This window comes from Nomascus leucogenys, unplaced genomic scaffold (genome assembly GCF_006542625.1).
Source record: "Nomascus leucogenys isolate Asia unplaced genomic scaffold, Asia_NLE_v1 000025F_20173291_qpdss1sc, whole genome shotgun sequence".
NCBI lineage: Eukaryota > Metazoa > Chordata > Mammalia > Primates > Hylobatidae > Nomascus > Nomascus leucogenys.
Genome location: NW_022095991.1, coordinates 65657 through 93196, shown reverse-complemented (window position 1 = coordinate 93196; position 27540 = coordinate 65657). Strand labels below are relative to the sequence as shown.

The 27540-nt window shown below is 44.9% G+C and overlaps 1 protein-coding gene across 1 annotated transcript in view; it reads right to left on the bottom strand.

Annotated features, from left to right (window-relative positions):
- Positions 1-1316: 1316 nt before the first annotated feature.
- Positions 1317-27540, bottom strand: part of LOC100603765 (putative pyridoxal-dependent decarboxylase domain-containing protein 2) — a gene marked incomplete at its 3' end in the record, with an annotated part of 47408 nt that continues 21184 nt past the window's right edge. Inside the window, 8 exon segments of the mRNA XM_030808615.1 lie at positions 1317-1726; positions 13814-13939; positions 15372-15473; positions 15626-15674; positions 16578-16662; positions 23017-23095; positions 23931-24048; positions 24782-24928. Of these exon segments, the coding sequence (XP_030664475.1) occupies positions 1317-1726; positions 13814-13939; positions 15372-15473; positions 15626-15674; positions 16578-16662; positions 23017-23095; positions 23931-24048; positions 24782-24928 (1116 nt within the window).

The window sequence follows — 27540 nt, the reverse complement described above, 5'->3', positions numbered from 1 at the left end:
CTAGAGAGGCTCTGGCCTCACCTGTCCACATCAAGTTCTGGGTCCTGCCTGCCCTGCTTGGCCCAAACATACCAAGGGTGACAGGAGGGAAACGGGAAAATGGTGACTTTATAATATTGGAAAGGAAGGATTTCATGGCCCAGTGGAACACAACAGACAACCCAGAAATAAATCCATGCATTTACAGCCAGCTCATTTTGCACCAAGGCACCAAAAACACACCGTGGGGAAACAGATGGTGTCTTCAATAAGTGGTGCTGAGAAAGTGAGATATATCTATGTGTGAAGAATAAAATTAGACCCCTATGCTTCACCATATATAAAAATAAAATCAAAATTAATTAAAAACTTATATGTAAGAAACTACAGTCTGGGCACAGTGGCTCACACCTGTAATCCCAGCCCAGGCCGAGGCGGGAGGATTGCCCGAGCTCAGGCATTCGAGACCAGCCTGGCCAACATGGCGAAACCGTCTCTACTAAAAATACAAAAATTAGCCAGGCGTGGTAGCGCACACCTGTAATCCCAGCTACTAGGGAGGGAGGTGGGAGAATTGCTTGAACCCAGCGGGGTGGAGTTTGCAGTGAGCTGAGATTGAGCCACTGCACTCCAGCCTGGGTGACAGAGTGAGACTCCGTCTCAAAAAAAGAAAAGAAAAGAAAAGAAACTACAAAACTACTAGAAGAAAACATTGGGGAAATGCTTTATAACACTTGTCTAGGCAGAGATTTCTTGAGTAAGACTTCAAAAACACAGACAACCAAAGCAAATATTAATAAACAGGAATATATCAAGCTAAAAAGTTTCTGCACAGAAAAAAAAATTGTTTTTTAATTAAAATTAAAAATAAAGTGGACCAGGCACGGTAGCTCATGCCTGTAATCCCAGCACTTTGGGAGGCCAAGGCGGGCAGATCACTTGAGGTCAGGAGTTCTAGACCAGCCTGGCCAAGATGGTGAAACCTGTCTCTACTAAAATACAAATAATTAGCTGGGGATGGTGGTGGGTGCCAGTAATCCCCAGCTACTAGGGACGCTGAGGCAGGACAATTGCTTGAACCCGGGAGGTGAAGGCTGCAGTGAGCTGAGATTGTGCCACTGCACTCCAGCCCGGGCCACAGAGTGAGACTCCGTCTAAAATAAATAAATAAAGTGAAGAGACAACCCACAGAATGGGAGAAAATTTTTGTGAACTATTCATCCATCAAAGGATTAATACCCAGTATATATAAGAACTCAAAAACAAAAATCCCAAATAATCCCATTAAAAAATGGGCAAAAGCCTCGGCGCGCTGGGCCAGCAGGTCCATGCCTCACCTGGGGCCCACGCTCGCTGCCCCGAGCGTGGCGCCCAGCCCGGACAGCGTGGACTCCGCCTCGCCCGGTGCAGCTGCGGCCTGGACCCTCAGGACTCTGCGCTCTCGCGCCTCTCGTCCAACTTGTGACCCTCGCCAACCGCCCTGCGGGGCCCAGGCTGGCCCAGGGCGGGGCGTCATCCAGGCCAAAGCCCTGTCATTGCGCTGCCCCAGCCGCCAGCCCCTCAAGAAGCTACAGACGAGACATAGGTAGCCGTAGTCGGACTGACTACCCTGGCCGGGGAGCAGCCCCTTCCGAGGCCCCAGCCGTCCCCCACTCACCGCCCTGCGCCCACCCCCATCGCCCCTGCCCCCGGCGGCGGCCTCGCGTGGGAGGGGGCTCCCTTCACCTCGGTGCCTCAGTTTCCCCAGCTGTAAATTAGGGACAGGGCGACCCAGTGGTGGAGAGGAGCCGGCCGTGGAGCCCCGCCCGCCCCCTGCCCTCTAGGTAGCCCGCCGTCTGATGAGGATTGTTATTCTAAGTGCAACACTTGGCCCGCCGGCTTCCCGCTGCCCCCACCGCGCTCACGCAATAACCTGCCCAGCCGCTGTCCACGCGCGTCCCGCGGTGACCTCCCGGAGCAGCACCCCGGCTCCCTCCAGCACCTGCGCCGAGGGGCGGGCCGTCCTGGCTGCGCAGGGCGCGGGGCGCGGGGACGAGGCTGCAAAGGCCAGGGTCCCGCCGCCGTCATTAATGTACTGACGAACTGAGGCAGCAGTGCCCCCATCACGGCCCCCACGCCCCACTAACCCCCACACCCCCACTCCCCGCAATAAACGACAGCATTGGCAAAAAAAAAAAAAAAAAAAAAAAAAGGCAAAAGATCTCAATGGCTATTTTCCAACAGAAGACATACAAGTAGCCAACAGGTATATGCAAACTTGTTTAACATCACTAATCATCACAGAAATGCACATCAAAACCACAATAAAATTTCATCTATCCTCAATTAAAATGGCGACTATCAAAAAGTCAGAAAACAACAAATGCTGAGAAGGACGCAGAGAAACAGGAGCACTCGAACACTCTTGCTGGGAATGTTTTTTGTTTGTTTTTCTGAGACAGAATCTCTCTCTGTAGCCCAGGCTGGAGTTCAATGGCGTGGATCTCGGCTCACTGCAACCTCCGCCTCCCGGGTTCAAGTGATTCTCCTGCCTCAGCCTCCTGCGTAGCTGGGACTACAGGCGTTTGCCACCATGCCCAGCTATTTTTTGGGTTTTTAGTAGAGATGGGGTTTCACCATTTTGGCCAGGATGTTTTTGATCTCTTGACCTCGTTATCCTCCCGCCTCAGCCTCCCAAAGAGCTGGGATTACCGGCGTGAGCGACCGCGCCCGGCCGGTGGGAATGTAAAATAGTTTATCCACTATGGAAAACTGCATGGAGGTTCCTCAATAAGCTAAAAATAGAACTACCGTACAATTCAGCAATCACACTGCTGGGTATATGCCCACAAGAAAGAAACTCCGTATATCAAAAGACACATCTGCAGTCCTATGTTTATTGCAGCACTATTCAAAACAGCCAAAATGCAAAATCAACCTACGTATCCATCAACAGATGAATGGACAAAGAAAATGTGGTACATATACGCAAAAAGAAAGGATTCGTGAATATACTAAAAGCCATTGAATTGTATGCTTAAATGGGGAAGTTGTATGCTATGTGAATTCTATTTCAATAAAGTTGTTTTTAAAAAACATACGGGGTCAGACACAATGGCTCATGCCTGTAATCACAGCACTTTGAGAGGCCGAGGCGGGTGGATTACGAGGTCAGGAGTTCAAGACCAGCCTGGCCAAGATGGTGAAACCCCATCTCTACTAAAAATGCAAAAATTAGCCAGCGTAGTGGTGGATGCCTGTAATTACAGCTACTTGGGAGGCTGAGACAGAGAATTGCTTGAACCCAGGAGGCTAAGGTTTCAGTGAGCTGAGATCGTGCCACTACAATCCAGCCTGGGTGACAGAGCAAAACTCAAAAAAATAAATAAAATAAGGGGCTGGGCACCATGGCTCATGCCTATAATCCCAGCAATTTGGGAAGCTGAAGTAGGTGGATCATCTGAGTTCAGGAGTGCGAGACCAGCCTGAGCAACAGGGTGAAACCCCGTCTCTACTAAAAAGACAAAAAATAAGTCAGGCGTGGTGGTGCACACCTGTAATCCCAGCTACTCGTGAGGCTGAGGCAGGAGAAGCGCTTGAACCTGGGAGGCGGAGGTTGCAGTGAGCTGAGATCGCACCATTGCACTTCAGGCTGGGCAACAAGAGCAATCACTTTGGGATTGTGATTTTTGAGATTTTAGATGTGAGGGATTTTGATCTTTCAGGATTTAACCTATTTTACAGTTGAGCAGACTGAGCCACAGAGAGGGGATGTGAACTGCCCAAGGTCTCACAGGTGGTGTTTGTAGCTGAAACCTGAACTAAGGAAGGAGACCACTACTACTCCTGCTGCCCTCCTCCCACCATCTTGCCTAGTTCACAAGACAGAAGGAAAGAGAGAAAGCAAAAATTTAGAAACAAAAGATAAATAGCCAGACAACCTTGGCACCACCACCTGCCATAAGAGTTAAAAATATTAATAATAATGACATCAACCCCTGACCTAAACTACTTGTGTTATCTGTAAATTCCAGACATTGTATGGAAAAGCATTGCAAAACTTTCTGTTCTGTTAGCTGATGCATGTAGCCCCCCAGTCACGTTCCCCATGCTTGCTCGTATTTATCACGACCCTTTCACGTGGACCTTTTAAAGTTGTAAGCCTTTAAAAAGGCCAAGCATTTCTTTTTCGGGGAGCTTGGCTCTTAAGACACAAATCTGCCGACGCTCCCAGCCAAATAAACCTTTTCCTTCTTTAATCCGGTGTCTGAGGAGATTTGTCTGCGACTCGTCCTGCTACAGAACCAGGGTCTACCTTGGCAAGGGATTCCACACTGAGTCTCCTCCTGAGAAGCCTGCTTTCAGGGGTTTTGAGGAAATTCATGATCAGTAGACTGTGTCTCAGGAAATTGTTCCTCTCATGCCATTAGTACCTCTAATGCATCAGTCAGGATAAACAAGATTATGATACAGTAACAAGCAACCTCCATTCTCTCTCTCTGTTTTGTTTTTTGGAGGTAAGAATCTCGCTGTTGCCCAGGCAGGAGGGCAGTGGCATGACCTTGGCTCACTACAACCTCTACCACCTGGTTCAAGCAATTTTCCTGCCTCAGCCTCCTGAGTAGCTGGGATTACAGGCATGCCCCACCACACCTGGCTACTTTTTGTATTTTTAGTACAGACAGGGTTTCACTGTGTTAGCCAGGCTGGTCTTGAACTACTGGCATGAAGTGATCCGCCAGCCTTGGGCTCCCAAAGTGCTGGAATTACTGGCATGAGTCATTCTGCCTGGTGCACCCCCCATTCTCCATAGAGAAATCAACATGACACATCCATAGCAGCCTTGGATTAGTCTGCATTGGAAACATCCAGAGTCCTGTGGCACAAAGAAAAGAGACATGCCCGGCCACTTACTGACTCTGAAAGTTTCTGCTAAAAAATGACATGGGTTCAGGCAGGGCGCAGTGGCTCACGCCTGTAATCCCAGCACTTTGGGAGGCCGAGGCGGGCAGATCACGAGGTCAGGAGATCGAGGTCATCCTGGCTAACACAGTGAAACCCCGTCTCTACTAAAAATACAAAAATTAGCTGGGTGTGGTGGCGGGCACCTGTAGTCCCAGCTACTCAGGAGGCGGAGCTTACAGTGAGCCAAGATTGTGCCACTGCACTCCAGCCTGGGCTACAGAGTGAGACGTCATCTCAAAAAAAAAAAAAAAGACACAGGTTCCTCCTAGCCATATTTCACTGATAAAAGTGAGACACCAGCAAACATTGTAAATGCCAATACAGGCCAGACAGCTGGAAGTTTTTGTTTCCTTTTGCTTTTCTTCTTTTTCCTGACAAGATTCACTCTCTACCTTTCTTCCCTCTTTCAATAACCCATGGTTTCACTTACTTTAAGAAAATGCTGCTCAGGTGCAGTGGCTCAAGCCTGTAACACTAACACTTAGGGAGGCCAAGGTGAGTGGATCACTTGAGGTCAGGAGTTCAAGACCAGCCTGACCAACATGGTGGAACCCCATCTCTAGTAAAAAAAAAAAAAAAAAAAAAAATACAAAATTAACCAGGCTTGGTAGGGCACACTTATAATCCTAGCTACTTGGCAGGCTGAGGTAGGAGAATTGCTTGAAGCCAGGAGGCGGAGGTTGCAGTGAGCTGAGATCACGCCATTGCACTCCAGCCTGGGCAACAAGAGCGAAACTCCATCTCAAGAAAAAGGGGGGCCGGGTGTGGTGGCTCACGCCTGTAATCCCAACACTTTGGGAGGCCGAGGCAGACAGATCATGAGGTCAAGAGATTGAGACCATCCTGGTCAACACGGGGTGAAACCGCGTCTCTATTAAAAGTACAAAAATTAGGCCAGGCGCAGTGGCTCACACCTATAATCTCAGCAGTTTGGGAGCCAAGGTGGGCGGATCACGAGGTCAGGAGATCGAGACCATGGTGAAACCCCATCTCTACTAAAAATACAAAAAATTAGCCAGGCACGGTGGCAGGTGCCTGTAGTCCCAGCTACTCGGGAGGCTGAGGCAGGAGAATGGCGTGAACTCGGGAGGTGGAGCTTGCAGTGAACTGAGATCGCGCCACTGCACTCCAGCCTGGGTGACAGAGCGAGACTCGTCTCCAAAAAAAAAAAAAAAAACGAAAAAAAACAAAAATTAGCCAGGCATGGTGGCATGTACCTGTAGTCCCAGCTACTCAAGAGGCTGAGGCAAGAGAATCGCTTGAACCAGGGGGACAGAGGTTGCAGTGAGCCGAGACTGCGCTACTGCACTTCAGCCTGGGAGACAGAGTGAGACTCCGTCTCAGAAAAAATGCCTTCTTCCAACTTACACAAGCCGGAAGAAGAAAATGTCATTTATTTTCATGGTAGGAGATTTATACCAAGATTGTACACCACGTAGAGACCTGTACCAGCTCCCTCTGCTCCCATCTCCCAGAGTTCTAGGAATTTACTCTTGCACACTGGCTCTTTTGTGTCTCTTGGACTTTGCCTACGGAGGTCTCTCTGCCTAGTACGCCTTCTCTCCATGTCTCACCGTTATTCCTTCCGCTTTATTTATTTATTTATTTATTTATTTTTATTGTTTGAGAAAGTGTCTGACTTTGCCACCCAGGCTGGAGTGCAGTGGCGTGGTCACTGTTCACTGCAGCCTCAAATTCCTGGGCTCAAGAAATCCTCCTGTCTCAGCTTCCCAAGTAGGTATGCATCGCCACACCCAACTAGTTTTTTAATTTGTGTGTGTGTGTTTGGTAGAGATGGTAGAGATGTTGCCCAGGCTGGTCTCAAACTCCTGGGCTCCACTGATCCTCCCACCTAAGCCTCCCAAAGTGCAGATTACAGGTATGAGCCACCACACACACCCAGCCTCTCCATCTATTTTATTTATTTATTTATTTTTGGGACAGAGTCTCCCCGTGCCCCACACTGGTGTGCAGTGGCGCAATCTTGGGTTCACCACAACCTTTGACTCCCAGGTTCAAGTGATTCTCCTGCCTCAGCTTCCAGAGTAGCTGGGATTACAGGTGTGCACCATCACGCCCAGCTAATTTTTCTATTTTTAGTGGAGATGGGTTTTTGCCATGTTGGCCAGGCTGGTCTCAAACTCCTGACCTCAAGGGATGCACCGGCCTCAGCCTCCCAAAGTGCTGAGATTACAGGCCTGAGCCACCATGCCCTGCTACTGCACCCAGCTGCTCAAGGCAAATATGGAGCCAACATACTTGACCATCTGCAGGGGTCCACCCAGGGTAGGGGAGCTATGAGCACTGGCGTCGGAGGGAGACCAGCTTATTGGCCCAACTCCGAGATAGACCCATTTCCCAGTGGGCATAGCACTCCAAGGCTTGTCACTCACAGCCTCTGCAACTGCAACTCTTGGTATGCCTGAAACCCATACTCCACATGAGCAAGCCTTCACTGAGCACCTAGTGTGGGACAGATAGGCCAGGGCTGAGCACACAACAGGAAGGAGACCCAGACTTTGCCTTGAGGAGATCACGTTCAGCCAGGGACAGAATTACTCCAGAGTGTCGCAGACAAAGGGACCAAAGCCTCTGATTTGCTTTTTTTTTTTTTTTTTTAATTTTTTTGAGATGGAGTTTCACTCGTTTCCCAGGCTGGAGTGCAATGGCATGATCTCGGCTCACTGCAACCTCTGCCTCCCGGGTTCAAGCGATTCTCCTGCCTCAGCCTCCCATGTAGCTGGGATTACAGGCACCCGCCACCACACTCAGACAATTTTTTGTATTTTTAGTAGAGACAGGGTTTCACCATGTTGGCCAGGCTGGTCTCAAATTCCTGACCTCAGGTGATCCACCCGCCTAGGCCTCCTAAAGTGCTGGGATCACAGGTGTGAGCCACCGTGCCCAGCCGTCTCCAACAGAAGGAGGCAGAGAGAGGTTTGGCACCCAACAGAAATGAGTTTAAATCTTGGTTCCCCTGGTTCTCGGCTCAAGCTTCTCTGGTACTCAGTGTCTTCCTAGGAAAGGGAATGAGAGGGGTCTGGGGTTGTGACAAAATCATGTTTCTAGTGCTGGGCAAGGTGATGTGCACCTGTAATATCAGCAACTCAGGAGCCTGAGGAGGGAGGATTGCATGAGGTCAGAAATTCAAGCCCAGGCCGGACACAGTGGCACACAACTGTAATCCTAGCACTTTGGGAGGCCGAGGTGGGTGGATCACCTAAGGTCAGGAGTTTGAGACCAGCCTGGCCAAAGTGGTGAAATCCTGGCTCTACTAAACATACAAAAAGTAGCTGGGCATAGTGGCAGGCACCTGTAGTCCCAGCTACTCCCAACCTGGGAGGCAGAGGTTGCAGTGAGCCGAGATCGTGCCACTGCACTGCAGCCTGGGCGACAACAGCAAAACTCCATCTCAAAAAAATAATAATAATAATAATAAATAAAATAAATGAATAAATAAAATAAAATAAATTCAAGCTTAGCCTGGGCAACATAGGGAGACCCCATCTCAAAAAAAAAAAAAAAAAAAAAGAAGTCCAGGCACAGTGGCTCACACCTGTAATCCCAGCACTTTGGGAGGCCAAGGCGGGTGGATCACCTGAGGTCAGGAGTTCAAGACCAGCCTGGCCAACATGGTAAAATCCTATCTCTACTAAAAATACAAAAACTAGCTGGGCGTGGTGGCACATGCCTGTAGTCCTAGCTACTTGGGAGGCTGAGGCAGGAGAATCGCTTGAACCTGGAGGCAGAGGTTGCAATGAGCTCAGATCACGCCACTGCACTCCAGCCTGGGCAACAGAGTGAGACTCTATCTCAAAAAAAAAAAAAAAAAAAAAAAAAAAAAAAGAGTAGTCAGGAAGAGACATTAACAAAAATTGGTGATGAATGGGGTAGGAGTGGCACTGGGGACCAAAAGGGAAGAGATATTCTGCACTACAATTATCATCTCGTTTCTTTTCTTTTTTTTTTTTTTTTTTTTTTTTGAGATGGAGTCTCCCTCTGTTGCCAGGCATGAGTGCGGTGGTGCGATATCGGCTCACTGCAACCTCTGCCTCCCGGGTTCAAGCGATTCTCCTGCCTCAGCCTCCTGAACAGCTGAGACAACAGGCACGTGCCACCATGCCCAGCTAATTTTTTTATTTTTAGTAGAGACAGGGTTTCACCATTTTGGTTAGGATTGTCTTCATCTCTTGACCTTCTGATCTGCCCACTTCGTCCTCCCAAAGTGCTGAGATTACAGGTGTGAGCCACCACGCCTGGCCAATTGTCATCTCTCTTTTTTTTTTTTTTTTTTGAGATGGAGTCTCGCTGTCGCCCAGGTTGGAGTGCAGCGGCACGATCTCGGCTCACTGCAAGCTCCTCCTCCCGGGTTCACGCCATTCTCCTGCCTCAGCCTCCCGAGTAGGTGGGACTACAGGCGCCCGCCACCGCACCCGGCTAATTTTTTGTGTTTTTAGTAGAGACGGGGTTTCACCGAGGTCTGGATCTCCTGACCTCGTGATCCACCTGCCTCGGCCTCCCAAAGTGCTGGGATTACAGGTGTGAGCCACCGCGCCCGGCCAATTGTCATCTCTTTTCAATATTGAGCACATACGGGTACGCTGTAAAGGAAATTGTAAAATCTCAGGATACCAGCCCCCCATCTTCTTATGCAAAAGAGAAAATCATTGCAACACCCTTTTCCAAATGAATAGCTGTTCCTAAGATCATATAACAGCCAGATAGATGTCTACTCAGCAAGAAAAGGCCTCGGGCATCTGGGAAGGGCTGCGCCCCGTAGATCATTCATAAATAAATTATTTGCTGGCCTCCTATAATCAAGGACATGCCAACATTTTTAGGTCTACAATCTTTTTTTTTTTCTTTGAGATGGAGTCTCCCTCTGTCACCCAGGCTGGAGCGTAGTTGCGCAATCTGGGCTCACTGCAACCTCTGCCTCTCAGGCTCAAGCAATTCTCTTGCCTCAGCCACCCTGAGTAGCTGGGATTATAGGCACATGCCTCCACACTGGGCTAATTTTTGTATTTTCAGTACAGATGGGGTTTCGCCATGTTGGCCAGGCTGTTTTCGAACTCCTGACCTCAGGTGATCCACCCGCCTTGGCCTCCCAAAGTGCTGGAATTACAGGTGTGAGCCACTGCGCCCAGCTGAGTAAATTTCTTGATTGCACAGAATGTATGGTGATATTGGTGGACTTAAGGACACTGAATTGTTTATCATGAATAAAGTATTATGTGTGTTTTCTGGGGTCCTGGATAATGCTGTAGCATTCAGGGTAGATTGAGTAAAAGAAATGTAGAGATGGTTTCCTATTTACTTGTTTCTACTTCTAATTTTCATTTATTTGCTATTTATTCTCTTCTGGCTTTGCTTGTGTATGCATATATATAAAACCATTAGTATTATGATTATCTTTAGTTTCTAGTGGAAGGCTTTTATTTGGTTCTGTGAATAGTCATTTTGTTTCCTATGTATTTCTAGCAAGTTGTATTCATTCCATTGATCTAGAATTCGTAGGCTGCCTTTGTTGGGCCTGCAGGAATTAATGGAGCATACCAGCTTTTTATTTTTTATATTTATTTTTTGAGACAGAGTCTCACTCTGTCGCCCAGGCTGGAGTGCAATGGTGCGATCTCAGCTCACTGCAACCTCTGCCTCAGAGGTTCAAGTGATTCTCTTTCCTCAGCCTCTGGAATAGCTGGGACTACAGGCACCCACTACCACACCTGGCTAACTTTTTGTATCTTTAGTGGAGATGGGGGTTCATCATGTTGGCCAAGCTGGTCTCAAACTCCTGACTGTCAGGCCTCTGAGCCCAAGCCAAGCCATCGCATCCCCTGTGGCTTGCACATATACATCCAGATGGCCTAAAGTAACTGAAGATCCACAAAAGAAGTACAAATAGCCTTAACTGATGACATTCCACCATTGTGATTTGTTCCTGCCCCACCCTAACTCATCAATGTACTTTGTAATCTCCCCCACCCTTAAGAAGGTACTTTGTAATCTCCCCCACCCTTAAGAAAGTTCTTTGTAATTCTCCCCACCCTTGAGAATGTACTTTGTGAGATCCACCCCGCCCGCAAACAGTGCTCTTACCTTCACCACCTATCCCAAAACCTGTAAGAACTAATCATAATCCACCACCCTTTGCTGACTCTCTTTTCAGACTCAGCCCGCCTGCACCCAGGTGAAATAAACAGCCATGTTGCTCACACAAAGCCTGTTTGGTGGTCTCTTCACACAGACGTGCATGAAACTGACCTCAGGTGATCCGTCTGCCTCGGCCTCCCAAAGTGCTGGGAGTACAGGCATGAGCCACCCCATCCAGCGAGTATACTTTCATAAGAAGAATTTCAGTCATATTTCTGTCTCTGCCTAATTTCTCCAAAATTTGTAAACTATTTGTGAATATTCTTAATTCATGACAATGTGTTTGTTGGCAGTCGAACAGGGTCCCCAGGGCCGATCAGGGAAAGAGAGCCCAGAAACTTGACATGTTGGCACTACTGTAACTGCTCAAGGGATTCACCTTGCCCACTGCCTAGACAGAGCCGATTCATGAAGACAGGCGAATTGTAATTGACCAACATGGTGAAATCCTGTCTCAACTAAAAAAAATACAAAATTAGCTGGGCATGGTTGCAGGCACCTCTAATCCCAGCTACTTGGGAGCCTGAGGCAGGAGAATCGGTTGAACTCGGGAGGCGGAGATTGCAGTGAGCCATGATTGTGCCATTGCACTTCAGCCTGGGTGAGGAAGGAAGGAAGGAAGGAAGGGAGGAAGGGAGGGAGGGAGGGAGGGAGGGAGGGAGGGAAGGCAGGAAGGAAGGAAGGAAGGAGAGAAAGAGAGAGACAAAGAAAGAAAGCTGTTAATCCAAGGGGAACAAAAAATTAATTGAATACCAAAAAAATACTATGCTAAATTTTCATGTTAAAACAGCCGATACCAAAATTGTTTAGATAAACAGTTTGGTTTTTGTTGTTGTTGTTTGTTTCTGTTTTTTGCTTTTTGCTTTTTTGAGACGGAGTCTCAATCTGTCACCCAGGCTGGAGTGCAATGGCATGATTTTGGCTCACTGCAACCTCTGCCTCCCGGGTTCAAGCGATTCTCGTACATCAGCCTTCTGAGTAGCTGGGATTACAGGCGCCCACCACTATGCCCGGCTAATTCTTTTGAATTTTTAGTAGAGACGGTGTTTCACCATGTTGGTCAGGCTGGTCTTGAACTCCCAACCTCAGGTAATCCACCAGCCTCGGCCTCCCAAAGTGCTGGGATTACAGGCATGAGCCACCACTCCCGGCTAATTTTGTAATTTTTAGTAGAGACAGGGTTTCTCCATGTTGGTCAGGCTGGTCTGGAAATCCCCACCTCAGGTGATCTGCCAGCCTCGGCCTCCCAAAGTGCTGTGATTACAGGCGTGAGCCACCGCACCCGGCCACCTATGTTTCTTAAATATAGAAATGATACTTGAGGAAGTGCCAACTCCCCAAGAATATATTTAAAACAAAGATTTCAACCCACGTGCATAACTTACTGTATGAACAGACACTACTGCCAAGAGCTCTACCTGTATCCGTTCCTCGAGCCATCCTGGCAATCCTTGTCATATAATTTATATTTCACAGGTAAGAAAATGAAGGTGACGCACTTCTGAGCTTAGGTAGGGCTCAGCTCTAACCCTGAGTAAATATGACCTTGTTTTTTGGCTTTTTTTTTTTTTTTTTTGAGACAGAGCCTTGCTGTGTCACCCAGGCTGGAGTGCAGTGGTGCGATCTCGGCTCACTGCAAGCTCCGCCTCCTGGGTTCACACCATTCTCCGGCCTCAGCCTACTGAGCAGCTGGGACTACAGGCGCCCGCCACCATGCCCGGCTAATTTTTTTTTTTTTTTTTTTTTTTTTAGTAGAGATGGGGTTTCACCGTGTTAGCCAGGATGGTCTCGACCTCACGACCTCATGATCCACCCGTTTCAGCCCCGCAAAGTGCTGGAATTACAGGCGTGAGCCACTGTGCCCAGCCTGTTTTTTTGCTTTCTAAATGCTATGATCTGAATATTTATGTCCCCACAAAATTCCTATGTTGAAACCTAATCCCAAATGAGTTGAGGCCTTTGGGAGGTGATTAGGGCATGAGGATGGAACCCTCACGAACAGGATTAGTGACCTTCTGAAAGAGGCTCAAGGGAGTGTGTTCACCCCTTCTGCCATGTGAGGCCACATGCAAGGCACTATCTATGAGGAACGGGCCCTCACCAGACACGGAATCTCCTGGCACCTTGATCTGACTTCTCACGTCCAGAACTGTAAGCAATAAATGTCTGTTGTTTATAAATTACCCACTCTAAGGTATTTTGTTATAGAATCCTGAATGCTCTAAAACACTGAAATATAGCATAATTATGTATTTTTCACAATTAGAACACACCTAAAATAGAGAGAGAATTAGAATTGTCCCCAAGAGCCCTGCAATTTGGAAACCCAAGCCAGCTGGTTTTTAAAATATCCATGCCCTCCATAACCACCCTGTAACCTTCCTATTCCCTCATCGTAGTCAGTCAATCAAGGGGAACACTCGCTCCCCACCCCTCCACCTTTTGCACCCTTCTCCACTCCTTGGAAGTCATCTGTGACTTCTTTTCTGATCCCATGCTGACAATGGTGTTCCTTTTCATCTGATTTCATCTGCACACAAATGCTGGGACAGACAACCCAGCACTTTCTCCCAGAACTTTGAACAAGAAATATTTACATGCAGGGCGATTAGTCACTGGCTCACGAGACAGTCAATCCAGACAACAACACTCTGGATGGAAGGTACAGAAATGAGATGTTTTTCTGTCTGTGCTGTGGCCAAGGAGTCTTTCATTTAAATGTCAGGCTTCTACTCACCAGTTCACAGGCATGCTTGATCCTCTCCACAATCCCATCAAGTCCCAAGTATTGTAAAGACAACCACAGAGGCAGGGCACGGAGTTTGTCTGTGGGCTTATTTGATGTAAGACCAGCAACTAAAGTCTAAAAAAGCCAAAAGAGGTTTATTAATCAAAGCCATTGCAATCTCATAATACAACTAACCAGCTACCATTTGCTACCCACTTAGTGTGGGCTAGATGCCATACTAGTCACTAGGCTTGCATTATCCATGTGATCTTCCAACAACTCTGTGAGCTAAGTATTCTCGGTAACTTCACTCAGAGACCTCAGTTTGTCCAAGGGTTCACAGCTCAGGAGTGGCAAAGCCAGGAAAAGCCAGTGGACAACCCAGATGGGTCACATCCCAGAACCTAGGAGACTCCCCACTTCGAAGGTAGCTCTGAGCATCCTCAAACACCTGGCCATTATTAGCTGAGCAAGACAGCAGTTTTTTAGGAGAAATCACTTAAACCTTATTTTGCACGCTGACCTATATTATCAAGAACCACACTATTTTGTGTGTGTGTGTGTGTGTGTGTGACAGGTTTCGTTTTCATTCTGTCGCCCAGGCTGGAGTGCAGTGGTGTGATCATAGCTCACTGCAGCCTTGATCTCCAGGGCTCAATCAGCCCTCCCATGTTAGCCTCATGAGTAGCTGGGACTACAGGCTCACACCACCATGCCTAGCTAATTCTTTGTTGTTGTTTTTTTTATAGAGATGGGGTTTCACCATGTTGCCCAGGCTGGTCTCAAACTCCTAGGCTCAAGCGATATGCCTGCCTCGGCCTTCCAAAGTGCTGGGATTACAGGCATGAGCCACCACGCCTGGCCCACAACTACGATTAAAAAAAAAAATGTGGCCAGGTGCGATGGCTCATGCCTGTAATCCCAGCACTTTGGGAGGCCGAGGCAGGCAGATCACCTGAGATCGGGAGTTCAAGACCAGCCTGACCAACATGGCGAAATCCTATCTCTACTAAAAATACAAAATAAGCCGGGCGTGGTGGTGCATACCTGTAATCTCAGCTACTTGGGAGGCTGAGGCAAGAGAATCAGTTGAACCCAGGAGGTGGAGGTTGCAGTGAGCCAAGATCACCTCACCACTGCACTCAGCCTGGGTGACAGAGCGAGACTCCATATCAAAAAAAAAAAAAAAACAGTTACAACCTATCGGACAATGTGGATCAGGAGGCTTAAAAGTCCCCCACTCAGTCATTCCACATCTGGGAACCTATTCTAAGGAAATAATTAGAAACACAGAAAGACGTTCACTGCTTCATTATTTCAGTAACAAAAATCTGAAAACATCCTGTAAGTTCATAAACGGAGAATAATTAAATTTTGACAGAATATTATGCAATCATAAAATGTCATTTAAAAAAGTCTCACCTTGCAAGTTTCTCTTTAAAAAAATGAAATAGAAGTGAAATTATGGGTAATTTTCACATTTTCCTGTATTTTTCTGGATTTGGCCCCCAAAGCCAATAATGTGTATTAGCCACACCCACTCCTTCCCCAGTGAGGGGAAACTTACTAAGGCAGGGTCATCGTGTTTATACAGTGTCACCGCAGGAACAGCTGGCAAACCCAGCCACGGACCAGGAGTCATCGTCATGCTATCACATTTGGTTGCAGCCTACCAAAACAAGAACAACTCTTTGTTAGATTATCAGAATACACAAACCTAACACCCTCCTCCATTCATAAAAACTGTGAAGAGCCGTGAGGGATTGAGTGATTTTAAATTCCTTCTTAAAAACACCAATATTCAGTAAATCAACAACATACCAGCACTGATGAGAAGACATAACCCAGAGCCAATGTTGCCAGATTCACACTGGAAGAAAAAACACCAGTCTAAGAACTAATTATTTAATGTTGCTTACTCACTATCTACTTAAAAAAATCAAGGCTGTGCTGTTGCAAGTTGACACTTAAGTATATTTTTAATGTGTTATTGGCTTTTATAACAGCAACAGAAGATGTGCTTTATACAAATGAAGGAAAATCCTGAAAATGCACTTTAATGTGTCTCAGGAACTATCCCCACTCATTTAATATAATGGGAATATTATTCTCTTTCATGGATCTTATTTTCCAGTTATCATTCTTTACTTAGGGATCAAAAAGAAAACTCCCTGTATGATGTGGTGGATATGGGCTACTCTGGCTGCCCATGTCCGTCCCCCCTGCTTCTCTTAATGGCCCTCCAACAGCCTTCTGGGGCACCACCCCCAGTTCCTCCAGCAGAACATGAGCTTTGTGGGGAGGAGACACCACTACCTGCTCCAGAGGAGGGCAAAGAACCTGAACTAGCAGAGGATTACTTCTCCCTGGCCACAGTGGCTGGTTCAATATGAGACTTCTGTTAGGACTTCCAGATGACCACGAAGCTGGAAAGAAGGCTGGAGTTTCTGCAGCTACTTTGCACTGTAACAGGAAGATCTGTCCATAGATAGAGGAAACCAAGCCCAGTGCCTGTGACTGAGGGAGCAGAGGTGGGAGTAAGACGCTGAATCCTGGTTGATGTCGTGCCTGAGGCAGTCCTAACACTGCTCTTTGTAGTTATGTGAGCCAGAGTAAGATCTCTTTGGGCTCAAGCCACTTTGGGTTATTTTGTGATCTGTGACCCAAAGAGCCCGTCACGATAAATGTCACCAAAGTGAGAGCCTGGATGTCCAGTCCTCATGAGGACTCTGTGCAGGACCAAATGGAGCCACCAGCCTCACCCCCAGCTTACCCCTCCACATGAAGCCATATGCCATACTGCTCACAGAGTTCTTTCAATCTCCCAATCTTGTCTGTGTGTCCTACTGCTGCAGTTCCTAGGATAAAATAAATCAGGGCATTAAAAGGAACAAATGTTTTCTAAGGCTTTATACCTTAAGCACTTTTATACACATTATCGCCCTAGGAGGGAAGTGACTTATTATATCCCTATTTTATTTTCTTGTGGAAGGACTTAAAATCAGTGTTTGTGAGTTGATTTATTACAAGCTTTGAAGAGTATGTAAACTCTATTACATGTATCTAATTGTGTCATTGAAATATTTTATATACTTATTTTCTATCTACTTGATCTGCTGACTCATGAGAAATATATTCAAATCTCCCACCAAGATTGTGGTTTGTCAATATATACTTGTGTTATATCAGACTTTTCCTTTAGCTTTCCTTTATATATTTTAAAGTTATGTTCGCAAGCATTCATAACTGTTTTTTTTTTTTTTTTTTTTTTTTTTTTTGAGAGGAGTCTCACACTGTCGCCCAGGCTGGAGTGCAGTGGTATGATCTCAACTCTGCAACCTCCACCTCCCAGGTTCAAGCAATTCTCCTCGCCTCAGCCTCCCAAGTAGCTGGGATTACAGGTGCCCGCCACCACGCCCGGCTTTTTTGTATTTTTAGTAGAGACGGGGTTTCACTACGTTGGCCAGGCTGGTCTCGAACTCCTGACCTCGTGATCCATCTGCCTTGGCCTTCCAAAGTGCTGGGATTATAAGCATGAGCCACCGTGCCCAGCAGGTATAACTGTTATTTCTTTTAGGAGATTACATCTTTCATCAATATGAAGTCTATTTTATCCCACACTAATATTGCTATGGTACTTTCATTTTGTCAGCATTTGCCCAAGATAAACTTTTCCACCTTTTTATTTTATTGTCACTTCCTGGATTATTTTGATTTAGATATGCCCTTTATAAAAATCATATAGGTGGGCTGGGTACAGTGGCTCACAGCTGTAATCCCAGCACTCTGGGAGGCCCAGGTGGGTGGATCACGAGGTCAGGAGACGAAGACCACCGTGGCTAACACGGTAAAATCCCGTCTCTACTAAACATACGAAAACAAAATCAGCCGGGTGTAGTGGCAGGCGCCTATAGTCCCAGCTACTAGGGAGGCTGATGCGGGAGAATGGCGTGAACCTGGGAGGCGCAGCTTGTAGTGAGCCAAGATCGTGCCACTGCACTCCAGCCTGGGCGATGGAGCGAGACTCCATCTCAAAAAACAAACAAACAAAACATACAGACGAATTTGTTTTTTTTCCACCCAGGTTCTTTGTAATACAGAACATGCATTCTGAAGCCAGCGTAAGCATATTAAGCACTTTCAGCCGCTCCCTTGGTCATTGATTGCACTACAGATTTTGCTGGGGAGATCCCTTTTCAGAGAGAGCTTAGTTAAAACGTGGAGTCAGGCATTCCCCCAGCCGTCCTAAATTTCCAGTTAGCAGCAAGCCAACTAATAAGATTTCAAACCCTCACGAACCGCCTCAACAAACACAGCTAAAGAAAGTAGTTCTTTTGTAAGGTCTATGCCAGGAAAAGGGCTGAAAACTTTTTCCCCTCATACCTAAATCTACCTCGAATTAAAAAAAAAAAAATCGTTAACAGACACATTTAGTTTAGCTGAAACAAGATCGAATATCAATGCATGGGCTGTGCCACAGGCTCTTCCAGCAAAATAAAAGCGTACTGCTGTGTTAGTGCCTGGACCGCATTCAGATTCTCTTTTCATATTTCTTGGCAACGTCTGGTGACTAACCCTTGACATGTGTCTTCTGACACCTGCAACATAATCACACTGGCAAGTCACTCAGTTACATGCAAACTGCAGCCCCTCCAGTTTATCATGTGATTGAATATGGGTGAATTTGTGTTTTTAAACAATAAGGCAGGAAGTGATGGTTTTCCTGTTGGCAATAAAGTGAATATTTATGTGGTTTTTCTATTTTGTCTTTTTTTTTTTTTTTTTTTGAGACGAGTCTCGCCCTGTTGCCCAGGCTGGAGTGCAGTGGTGCAAGCTCGGCTCACTGCAGTCTCAGCCTCCTGGGTTCAAGCTATTCTCCTGCCTCAGCCTCCTAAGTAGCTGGGATTACAGGCGCCTGCCACCACAACCGGCTAACTTTTGTATTTTTAGTAGAAAAAGGGTTTCGCCATTTTGGCCAGGCTGGTCTCGAACTCCTGACCTCAGGTGATCTTCCCGCCTTGGCCTCTCAAAGTGCTGGGATTACAGGCATGAGCCACCACACCAGGCCTAAATAAGCAGTTTTATTGTAGTATGTTTTTTTTTTTTTTTTTTTTTTTTGAGACAGAGTCCCTCTCTGTCGCCCAGGCTAGAGTGCAGTGGTGCGATCTTGGCTCACTGCAAACTCCGCCTCCCAGGTTCAAGCGATTCTCCTGCCTCAGCCTCCCAAGTAGCTGGGACTAGAGGTGCACGCCACCACACCTGGCTAATTTTTGTATTTTTAGTAGAGATGGGGTTTCACCATATTGGTCAGGCTGGTCTTGAACTCCTGACCTTGTGATCTACCTGCCTCAGCCTCCCAAAGTGCTGGGACTACAAGCATGAACTGCCATGCCCGGCCTATTGTAGTATGATTTACATGCAACAAAACTCACTCATGTAGTATACAGTCCAATGAGTTTTGACAAATGTACAGAGCATGTAACCACCAACACAATCAAGATTCAGAATACTTCCATCAACCCCCAAATCCCATCAACCCCAATATAATTACTCTTTCCCTGACTCCTCACTGGCCCTGGAAAATCGTGATCTGTTTCTGTCACTGTAGTTTTTAGCCTTTTTTTTTTTTTTTTTTTTTTGAGATAGGGTCTCACTCTGTCGCCCAGGCTGACATGCAGTGGCCCAATCTCGGCTCGTTGCAAGCTCTGCCTCCCAGGTTTATGCCATTCTCCTGCCTCAGCCTCCCAAATAGCTGGGACTACAGGCGCCTGCCTAATTTTATTTATTTATTTATTTATTTTGTACAGAGATGGAGTCTCACTCTGTCACCAAGGCTGGAGTGCAGTGGTGCGATCTCACCCTACTGCAACCTCCGCCTCCCGAGTTCATGCCATTCTCCTGCCTCAGCCTCCCAAGTAGCTGGGACTACAGGCACCCACCACCATGCCCAGCTATTTTTTTGTATGTTTAGTGGAAATGGGGTTTCACCGTGTTAGCCAGGATGTCTTGATCTCCTGACCTAGTAATCCGCCCACCTCGGCCTCCCAAAGTACTGGGATTATAGGCTTGAGTCACTGTGCCTGGTCTGACATTGTATTTTAAAGAATCTTTTTTTTTTTTTTTTTTTTTTTTTTTTTTTTTAAGAAAGGGTCTCACTCTGTCACCCAGGCTGGGGAATGGTAGCACAATCTTGGTTCACTGCAACCTCTCTCTCCTGGGCTCAAGCCAACCTCCCACCGAAGCCTCTGGAGTGGCTGGGACTACAGGTACACACCACCACACCTGACTAATGTTTAGTATTTTTTGTAGAGATTTCCTAGGGTTTTCGCCATGTTGCCCAGGCTGGTCTCGAACACCTGAGGGCAATTGATCTTGCCGTCTCAGCCTTCCCAAGTGTGGGGATTACAAGTTGGAGCCACCTGTAATTTCTCTATTCTAACAGACATGTAGTAATGTCTCACTACTGATCTTAATTTGCATTTCACTAACGGCTAATAATGTTAAACACCTTTTCAAGTGCTATACATTTTCACTTTCTTTGATGAAGTATCTGCTCAAATCTGTTGTTCATTTAAAAAACTGTATTGTGGGCCGGGCACAGTGGCTCACACCTGTAATTCCAGCACTTTGGGAGGCCAAGGCAGGCAGATCACCTGAGGTCAGGAGTTCAAGACCAGCCTGGCCAACACGGTGAAATGCCATCTCTACTAAAAATACAAAAAAACTAGCTAGGTGTGGTGGCGCATGCCTGTAATCCCAGCTGCTCGGGAGGCTAAGGCAGAAGAATCACTGGAACCCAGGAGGTGGAGGTTGCAGTGAGCCAAGATGGCACCACTGCACTCTAGTCTAGGCAACAGAATGAGACTCCATCTCAAAAAAAAAAAAAAATTTGTATTGCTCGTCTCCTTATTGAGTTGTAACAGTTCTTTATATATTTTAGATACTAGTTCTTTGTCAAACAAATGTTTGGTAGCTTCTGGGGAAAAGAATGAAAAAGAAATTTTAAAAGAAGACAGGCCTGGGACAGTGGCTGGCTGGGTGTGGCGGCTCATGCCTGTAATCCCATCACTTTGGGAGGCCAAGGCAGGTGGACCACCTGAGGTCAGGAGTTTGAGACCAGCCTGGCCAACATGGCGAAATCCCGTCTCTACTAAAAATACAAAAATTAGCTGGGCATGGTGGTGTGTGCCTGTAATCCCAGCTACTTGGGAGGCTGAGGCAGGCGAATTGCTTGAACCTGGGAGGCGGAGGGTGCAGTGAGCCAAGGTCGCACCACTGCACTCCAGCCTGGGCAGCAGAGCAAAACGCCATCTCAAAAAAATAAAAATAAAAAAAGACAAAAAGAAAAAAATGTTTTGCAAATATTTCTCCCAGTCTGTAACTTGCCTTTCATCTTCTTAATAGGGGCTTTCAAACAGCTAATGCTTTTAATTTTTGATAAAGTACAATTTATGGTTCACATATTTTATATCCTAAGAAATGCAACCTAAGGTCACAAAGATCTCCTGTATTTTCTTCGAGGCATTTTATTGTCTTAGATCTACGCTTAGGTTGATGAACCATTTATAGTTAATATTTATATACAGAGAGAATAAGATAAGGGTTAAGATTCAGTTTTTTTCCATATGGATATCCATGCTCTAAGACCACTGATGGAAAAAGATTGTCCTTTCTCCCTTTAATTACCTGAGCATCTGTAAAAACCTGAAGTGACCATATACTTCACACGAGTCTATTTCTGAATTCTCTATTTTCTTTGGTTAATCTCACACAGTCTTACTTGCAGCTTTATAGAAGTCTTGAAGTATGACAAGATAAGTCTTCCAATTTTGTTCTTTTTCAAAATTCTTTGGGCTATTCCTAGATCCCTTGTATTTCTATATAAACTTTAGAATTAGCTCATCAATTTCTATAAGAAATTGTAGCCTGTTGAGATTTTAAGAGGGATTGATTGAATCTATAGATTAGTTTGGGAAGAACTGACTTAATACTTAGTCTTCCAACCCATGTGTATGGTGTATCGTTCTTGGGTCTTCTTGAATTTCTCTCAGTAACATTCTTAGTTTTCAATGTACGGATCTTGCATATATTTTGTTAAATTTATCCATAAATTTTTCATGTTTTTTGATCCTATTATAAATGACATTTAAAATTCAATTTCCAATTCTTCTTTGCTAGTATATAAAAATCCAGAAAATGGTTTAGATTTGATCATTAGTTCCAGTAGCTTTTCTTTAGTTTTCTATCTATACAATCATGCCTGCAAATAAAGTTTTACTTCTTCCTTTCTAATCTGTGTGTCAGTTTTTTTTTTGCCTTATTGCACTGTCTTAGATTTCAAGTATGATGCTGAATGAGATAAATGGAGCAGCAAGTGGTAGTTGCTCTGCCGCCTATAAGGTAGATATTTAAGTGTGACATTTTATGAATTTTCTTGTTTAATTTTTACAACAATCTTACAATGTCAGTACAATTATTTTTATTTATTTATTGAGATGGGGGTCTTGCTATGTTACCAGGCTGGTATTGAACTTCTGGGCTTAAGCCAACATCTTGTCTCCTGAGTAGGGGGACTGTAGGCATGTGCCACCACACCTGGCTTAAATGTGTCATTTAAAAATTCAGGCCAGGCACAGTGGCTCATGCCTGTAATCCCAGCAATTTGGGAGGCTGAGGCAGGCGGATCACCTGAGGTCAGGAGTTCGAGACCAGCCTGGCCAACATAGTGAAACCCTGTCTCTACTAAAAATACAAGAAATTAGCCAGATGTGGTGGCATGCACCTGTAATCCCAGCAATTCAGGAGGTTGAGGCAGGAGAAACACTTGAACCTGGGAGGCAGAGATTGCAGTGAGGTGAGATTGTGCTACTGCACTCCAGCCTGGGCAACACAGTGAGACTGTGTCTCAAAAAAATAAAATAAAATTCACTTTAGAACAGAGAAAGGAAGTACATGAAGGAGAAGATAGAGAAGTACTTACAATCTAAATGAAAAAGTATACACACACATAAAATGACTTCCAAAACAAACCAACGATTAAAGAAAAATCTAACGAGCCAAACTTACTATCATAGTTTTTGCTACAATGTGGATACAGACTATCTTAAACATGTGGTACACACACATTTCTTAAGACTTTATCTTTTATAGACTGAGGACGTAGCCTCGCTCCTATATATTCAAAATGGTAGATTCAGCATCATGCTACCTACCTGCATTTGCGACAAGCAACAGAGGCAGTCTTCCTTGCTCTATCTCATCTTTAATCAGTTTCTCCAGGAAGGCAACATCCTGGAACCAAAACAAACCATTTAAAAATGAGGTGCCCAGTATAAAAGCTATAAAATGAAAAATTATGACTTACAAAAGAAGCAGGTAACTCTCAAAAGTAATGTCAAATCAATACTTACTCTTGACAATTTTTCTGTTTTCTCTCATCATAGATGTGAAAATCAAATAGTTTTCCTTGAAGCCTAGAAAAATCAGTTAAACAAGATTAAAGGTAAAAACTGTACATAATATGCAGGAACATTTCTTTGATTTTAAACATTTACATTTAAATGAAATGTTCTCTCAACTCCCCTAAAACAGCCAAGAATGTATCTCTACTATTACTCACTGATGTACCTAAACTAGAAAATAAAACTACCTTGAAAAAGAAATAAAAAACTCTAAAATCCATCCCTTCCTTTTCCTTCTGGAATCATTAAGGAGAGATTTATCACCTGCATGTCTGAAAATAAGCAGAACTCAATCCCATGATGACAATGAAGAACCTCATTTTCAAAATCTGCCCACTCATCAATCCAGGCAACAGTGCTAACTCATTAAAAGTAGGAGCTTCAGAAGAAATTTCTGGTGCTTAATTGAGCTGCCATGTTTCTACTTAAAGCAGGTGATACAGTAATTACAAGACTCCTTAAAAGCCAGATGCTCCTGACCTATATACCAACCAACCTTCGTGGACATTCACATATTAACAGAAGCATATATTACACAAGGCAAGGATCCAAGCAATACATGAGTAAGCTACTAATTATCTGGAGGCCAGCAAACAGAACTTCATTTGAAAGGCAGTTTCAAAACACAATCCCACATGATTTTACAAACCAAAAGTAGAACTCACCATCTGATGCTGGGATCCAAACATAGTGTTACAGGGTACACGGCACAAGCAGGGGAAGGGCAAGCCGAGCTGCAGGAAGAAACACACGACTTGACAAGAAAGCTCTCTGCACCATTCACTTCAGATTGTGAAACACAAGCTAATATTTTCAAAGCACAGCTGGCCCTCCGGACCTGTGGGTTCTGCATCTGTGGGTTCAACCAAGCACCAGTAAAAAATCTTCAGAAATTTAAAAAGATAGCTGCCTCTGTACTGAATATCTACAGACTTTTTTCCTTGTCATTATTCCCTAAACAGTGCAGTGTAACAACTATTTACACAGCATTTACATCGTATTAGGTATTATATGTAAGCAAGAGATTAAAGTATATGGGAAGATGTGCCTCAGTTATATGCAAATACTGTGCTATTTTATATAAGGGATCTGAGCATCCATGAATTTTTTTATCCATAGGGTGAGGATGGGAGGTCAAGAACCAATCCCTAAAGGACACCCAAGGATAAGAGACAACTGTATTTGAATCTAGATCATTGCTCTATCTTCTACTGACATGTGCCAATTAGATACCCCACAAATAAATAACTGCTGACCCTATCAAACACATATGTGCTTCTATTCTCCACCCTTCACATGTATTAGTCCATTAGCTCATTTAATCCTCACAATGCTTCTATGAAATAGGTATTAATACTATCCCCATCTAACAGATGATGAAACAGGCATTGAGAGGTTAAACACCCCTTTCAAGGAGAAGGAAATCTGAACTCAAGTAGTACAGCTCCAGAAAAAAGATCTTTCAGTCTCTACCTGACTCATAAAAGTCTTCACTGGAAACTCATCATGTCTTTACCTGAAAATTCTGCATAGCCATAAGGTGGTACCTGAAAGTACCCTAGTTCTAAGTTTTCTCAGCTTCTCTTTGTCCAGAGTTGAAATATAAGCTCCCAGACTATGTCCCAACAAAGCCATATGACCTTGTTCTCCAATATTTTGGCTTCTGTTAAGCAAAATTAAAGTATTAGAGTCAAACCATAAAAAAGGACATAGAACTTAGAGACACAGAATTCCACAGAAATATCTGTCAGACTCGAAATCTACTTAATGGCCAGAAGGCAAATCAATGCATAAACGGTAGTGATAGTTTGGTGAGAATTTTTTCTTTTTGAGATGGAGGAAAAAATATATATTTTTTTTTCTGAGATGGAGTCTCCCTCTTGATGCCCAGGCTGGGGTGCAGAGGTGCGATCTCGGCTCACTACAACCTCCACCTCCTGGGTTCAAATGATTCTCCTGTCTCAGCCTCCTGAGTAGCTGGAATTACAGGCGCCCACCACCAAGCCCGGCTAATTTTTTATATTTTTAGTAGAGATGGGGTTTCACCATGTTGGCCAGGCTGCTCTTGAGCTCCTGACTTCAGGTGATCCACCTGCCTCGGCCTCCCAAAGTGCTGGGATTACAGGCATGAGACACCGCACCTGGCCAGAAAAATATTTTTATCATTTGAGTTCCAGGAGGTAAATATCCCTTTGTAAACTGAGTACCTACAAACTGTTTTAAAATAATTTCCTATTAAAGTATTTTAAAAATTAAATACCAGCCTTAAGAATTGTGGAGGGTAGAGCTAAGGTAAAATGAGCTGAAAGCATTTTTTTTTTTTTTTTTTTTTTTTTTTTTGAGACAGAATCTCGCTCTGTCGCCCAGGCTGGAGTGCAGTGGCGCGATCTCGGCTCACTGCAAGCTCCGCCTCCCGGGTTCACGCCATTCTCCTGCCTCAGCCTCTCCAAGTAGCTGGGACTACAGGCGCCCGCCACCACGCCCGGCTAATTTTTTTTTTTGTATTTTTAGTAGAGACAGGGTTTCACCGTGGTCTCGATCTCCTGACCTCGTGATCCGCCCGCCTCGGCCTCCCAAAGTGCTGGGATTACAAGCGTGAGCCACCGCGCCCGGCCAGCATTTTTTAAAGAACTAAATCCTGGCCAGGAGCAGTGGCTCATGCCTTTAATTCCAGCACTTTGGGAGGCCGAGGCGGGTGGATCACGAGGTCAGGAGATTGAGACCATCCTGGCTAACATGGTGAAACCCCATCTCTACTAAAAATACAAAAAATTAGCCGGGCGTGGTGGCAGGCACCTGTAATCCCAGCTACTCAGGAGGCTGAGGCAGGAGAATGGAGTGAACCCAGGAGGCGGAGCTTGAAGTGAGCCGAAATGGCACCACTGCACTCCAGCCTGTGGGACAGAGTAAGACTCCATCTCAAAAAAAAAAAGAATTAAATCTCAAGTCTATGCATCAAATAAGAATTATTTATTGCAAAAATATAGCAAATTCATGGGGGACTAAGTATTATTTTATATATAATTAAAATTGATTATATAAAATGTTTTATACAGAATTAAAACTAACTTCCCTTAGAAAGAACTAACTGTAAAAAAGAAGAAATAAGTTTACAGTTGTTAACTGTGAATAATAAGAAAAACACAAGTAACCTAATAGGATCATGGGCAACAGACAGTTCCTAGAAATATAAATGGGTCTTAAAACATACAGAAAGACACGTCACTTGGTTCATAATAAAAAAACCCGCAAATTCAAATTATGCTGAAATACCATTTCTCACTTATCAGATTTCTCATCAGAATATCACTTATCAACGATCCTTCAGTCTGATAACACCTTTGCAGGTGAAAGTGTGGAAATAAAGTACTCTCATACATTGCTGGTGGGACTGCTAAATGCCGCAACTGCGTGGAGGGAAATTTGGCAGGATCTATCAAAATTACGGAAGCACACACTGTCTGAGACAGCAACTCCACTTTCAGGACTTTGTCCTCCAGACACCTGCTTCTATGAGAAGTGACACATGTCGAAAGTTGTTTGCTGCAGCAATGTTTGTAAAAGTGCAACATGACAGGGGACCAATAACATAAAATATGGTACATCTGTTCAAAGTAAAATACACACCTCTGACAAAGGAGAAACTTCCTGTGCATTAATATGCAGTGAAGTCCAAGACATAAGTGAAAAAATGCAAGGCGCAGAGCATGTGCATAGTAATTATGTATTAGAGAGGGTGGGCATGGACGTTTTGCTGGTGTATAATACATACAAAATCTCTCTGGAAGAATACACAAGACACTGGTAATGTCTGCCTCTAGAGAAGAAAACACGGTAGGGAGATAGAGGTAGGAAGGAAATTTCCCTTTGTATATCGTTTTTTACTGTCTGAATTTTGAACCAAGAGAACAATTTTACTTGCTTCAAAACATTAAAATAATTAAGGAGAAAACTAACTAAATACCTAATGAATACAAGTACAGCAATTCTTAGGAAGCAGAAGCACAGCAGCAGAAAGACATACGACACTCACTCTTCAGTCCTTCTGCCAGCGCCTAAGGCATGATACCATAAAAACTATGGGATCTAATTTCAATAAATGCCTTCATTTCACAAAATATATATTACATATAAATGTCTTTCTGAAAATAAAAAGGATTATTTTCATACCTTATGTAACTCAATGAAATACAGCTTCTTATTGGAGCAACTTGTCAGAGCGCAATCACTACTGAAATCAAGAACACACACTTGAAAAGAGAAGCTGCCAGGTTC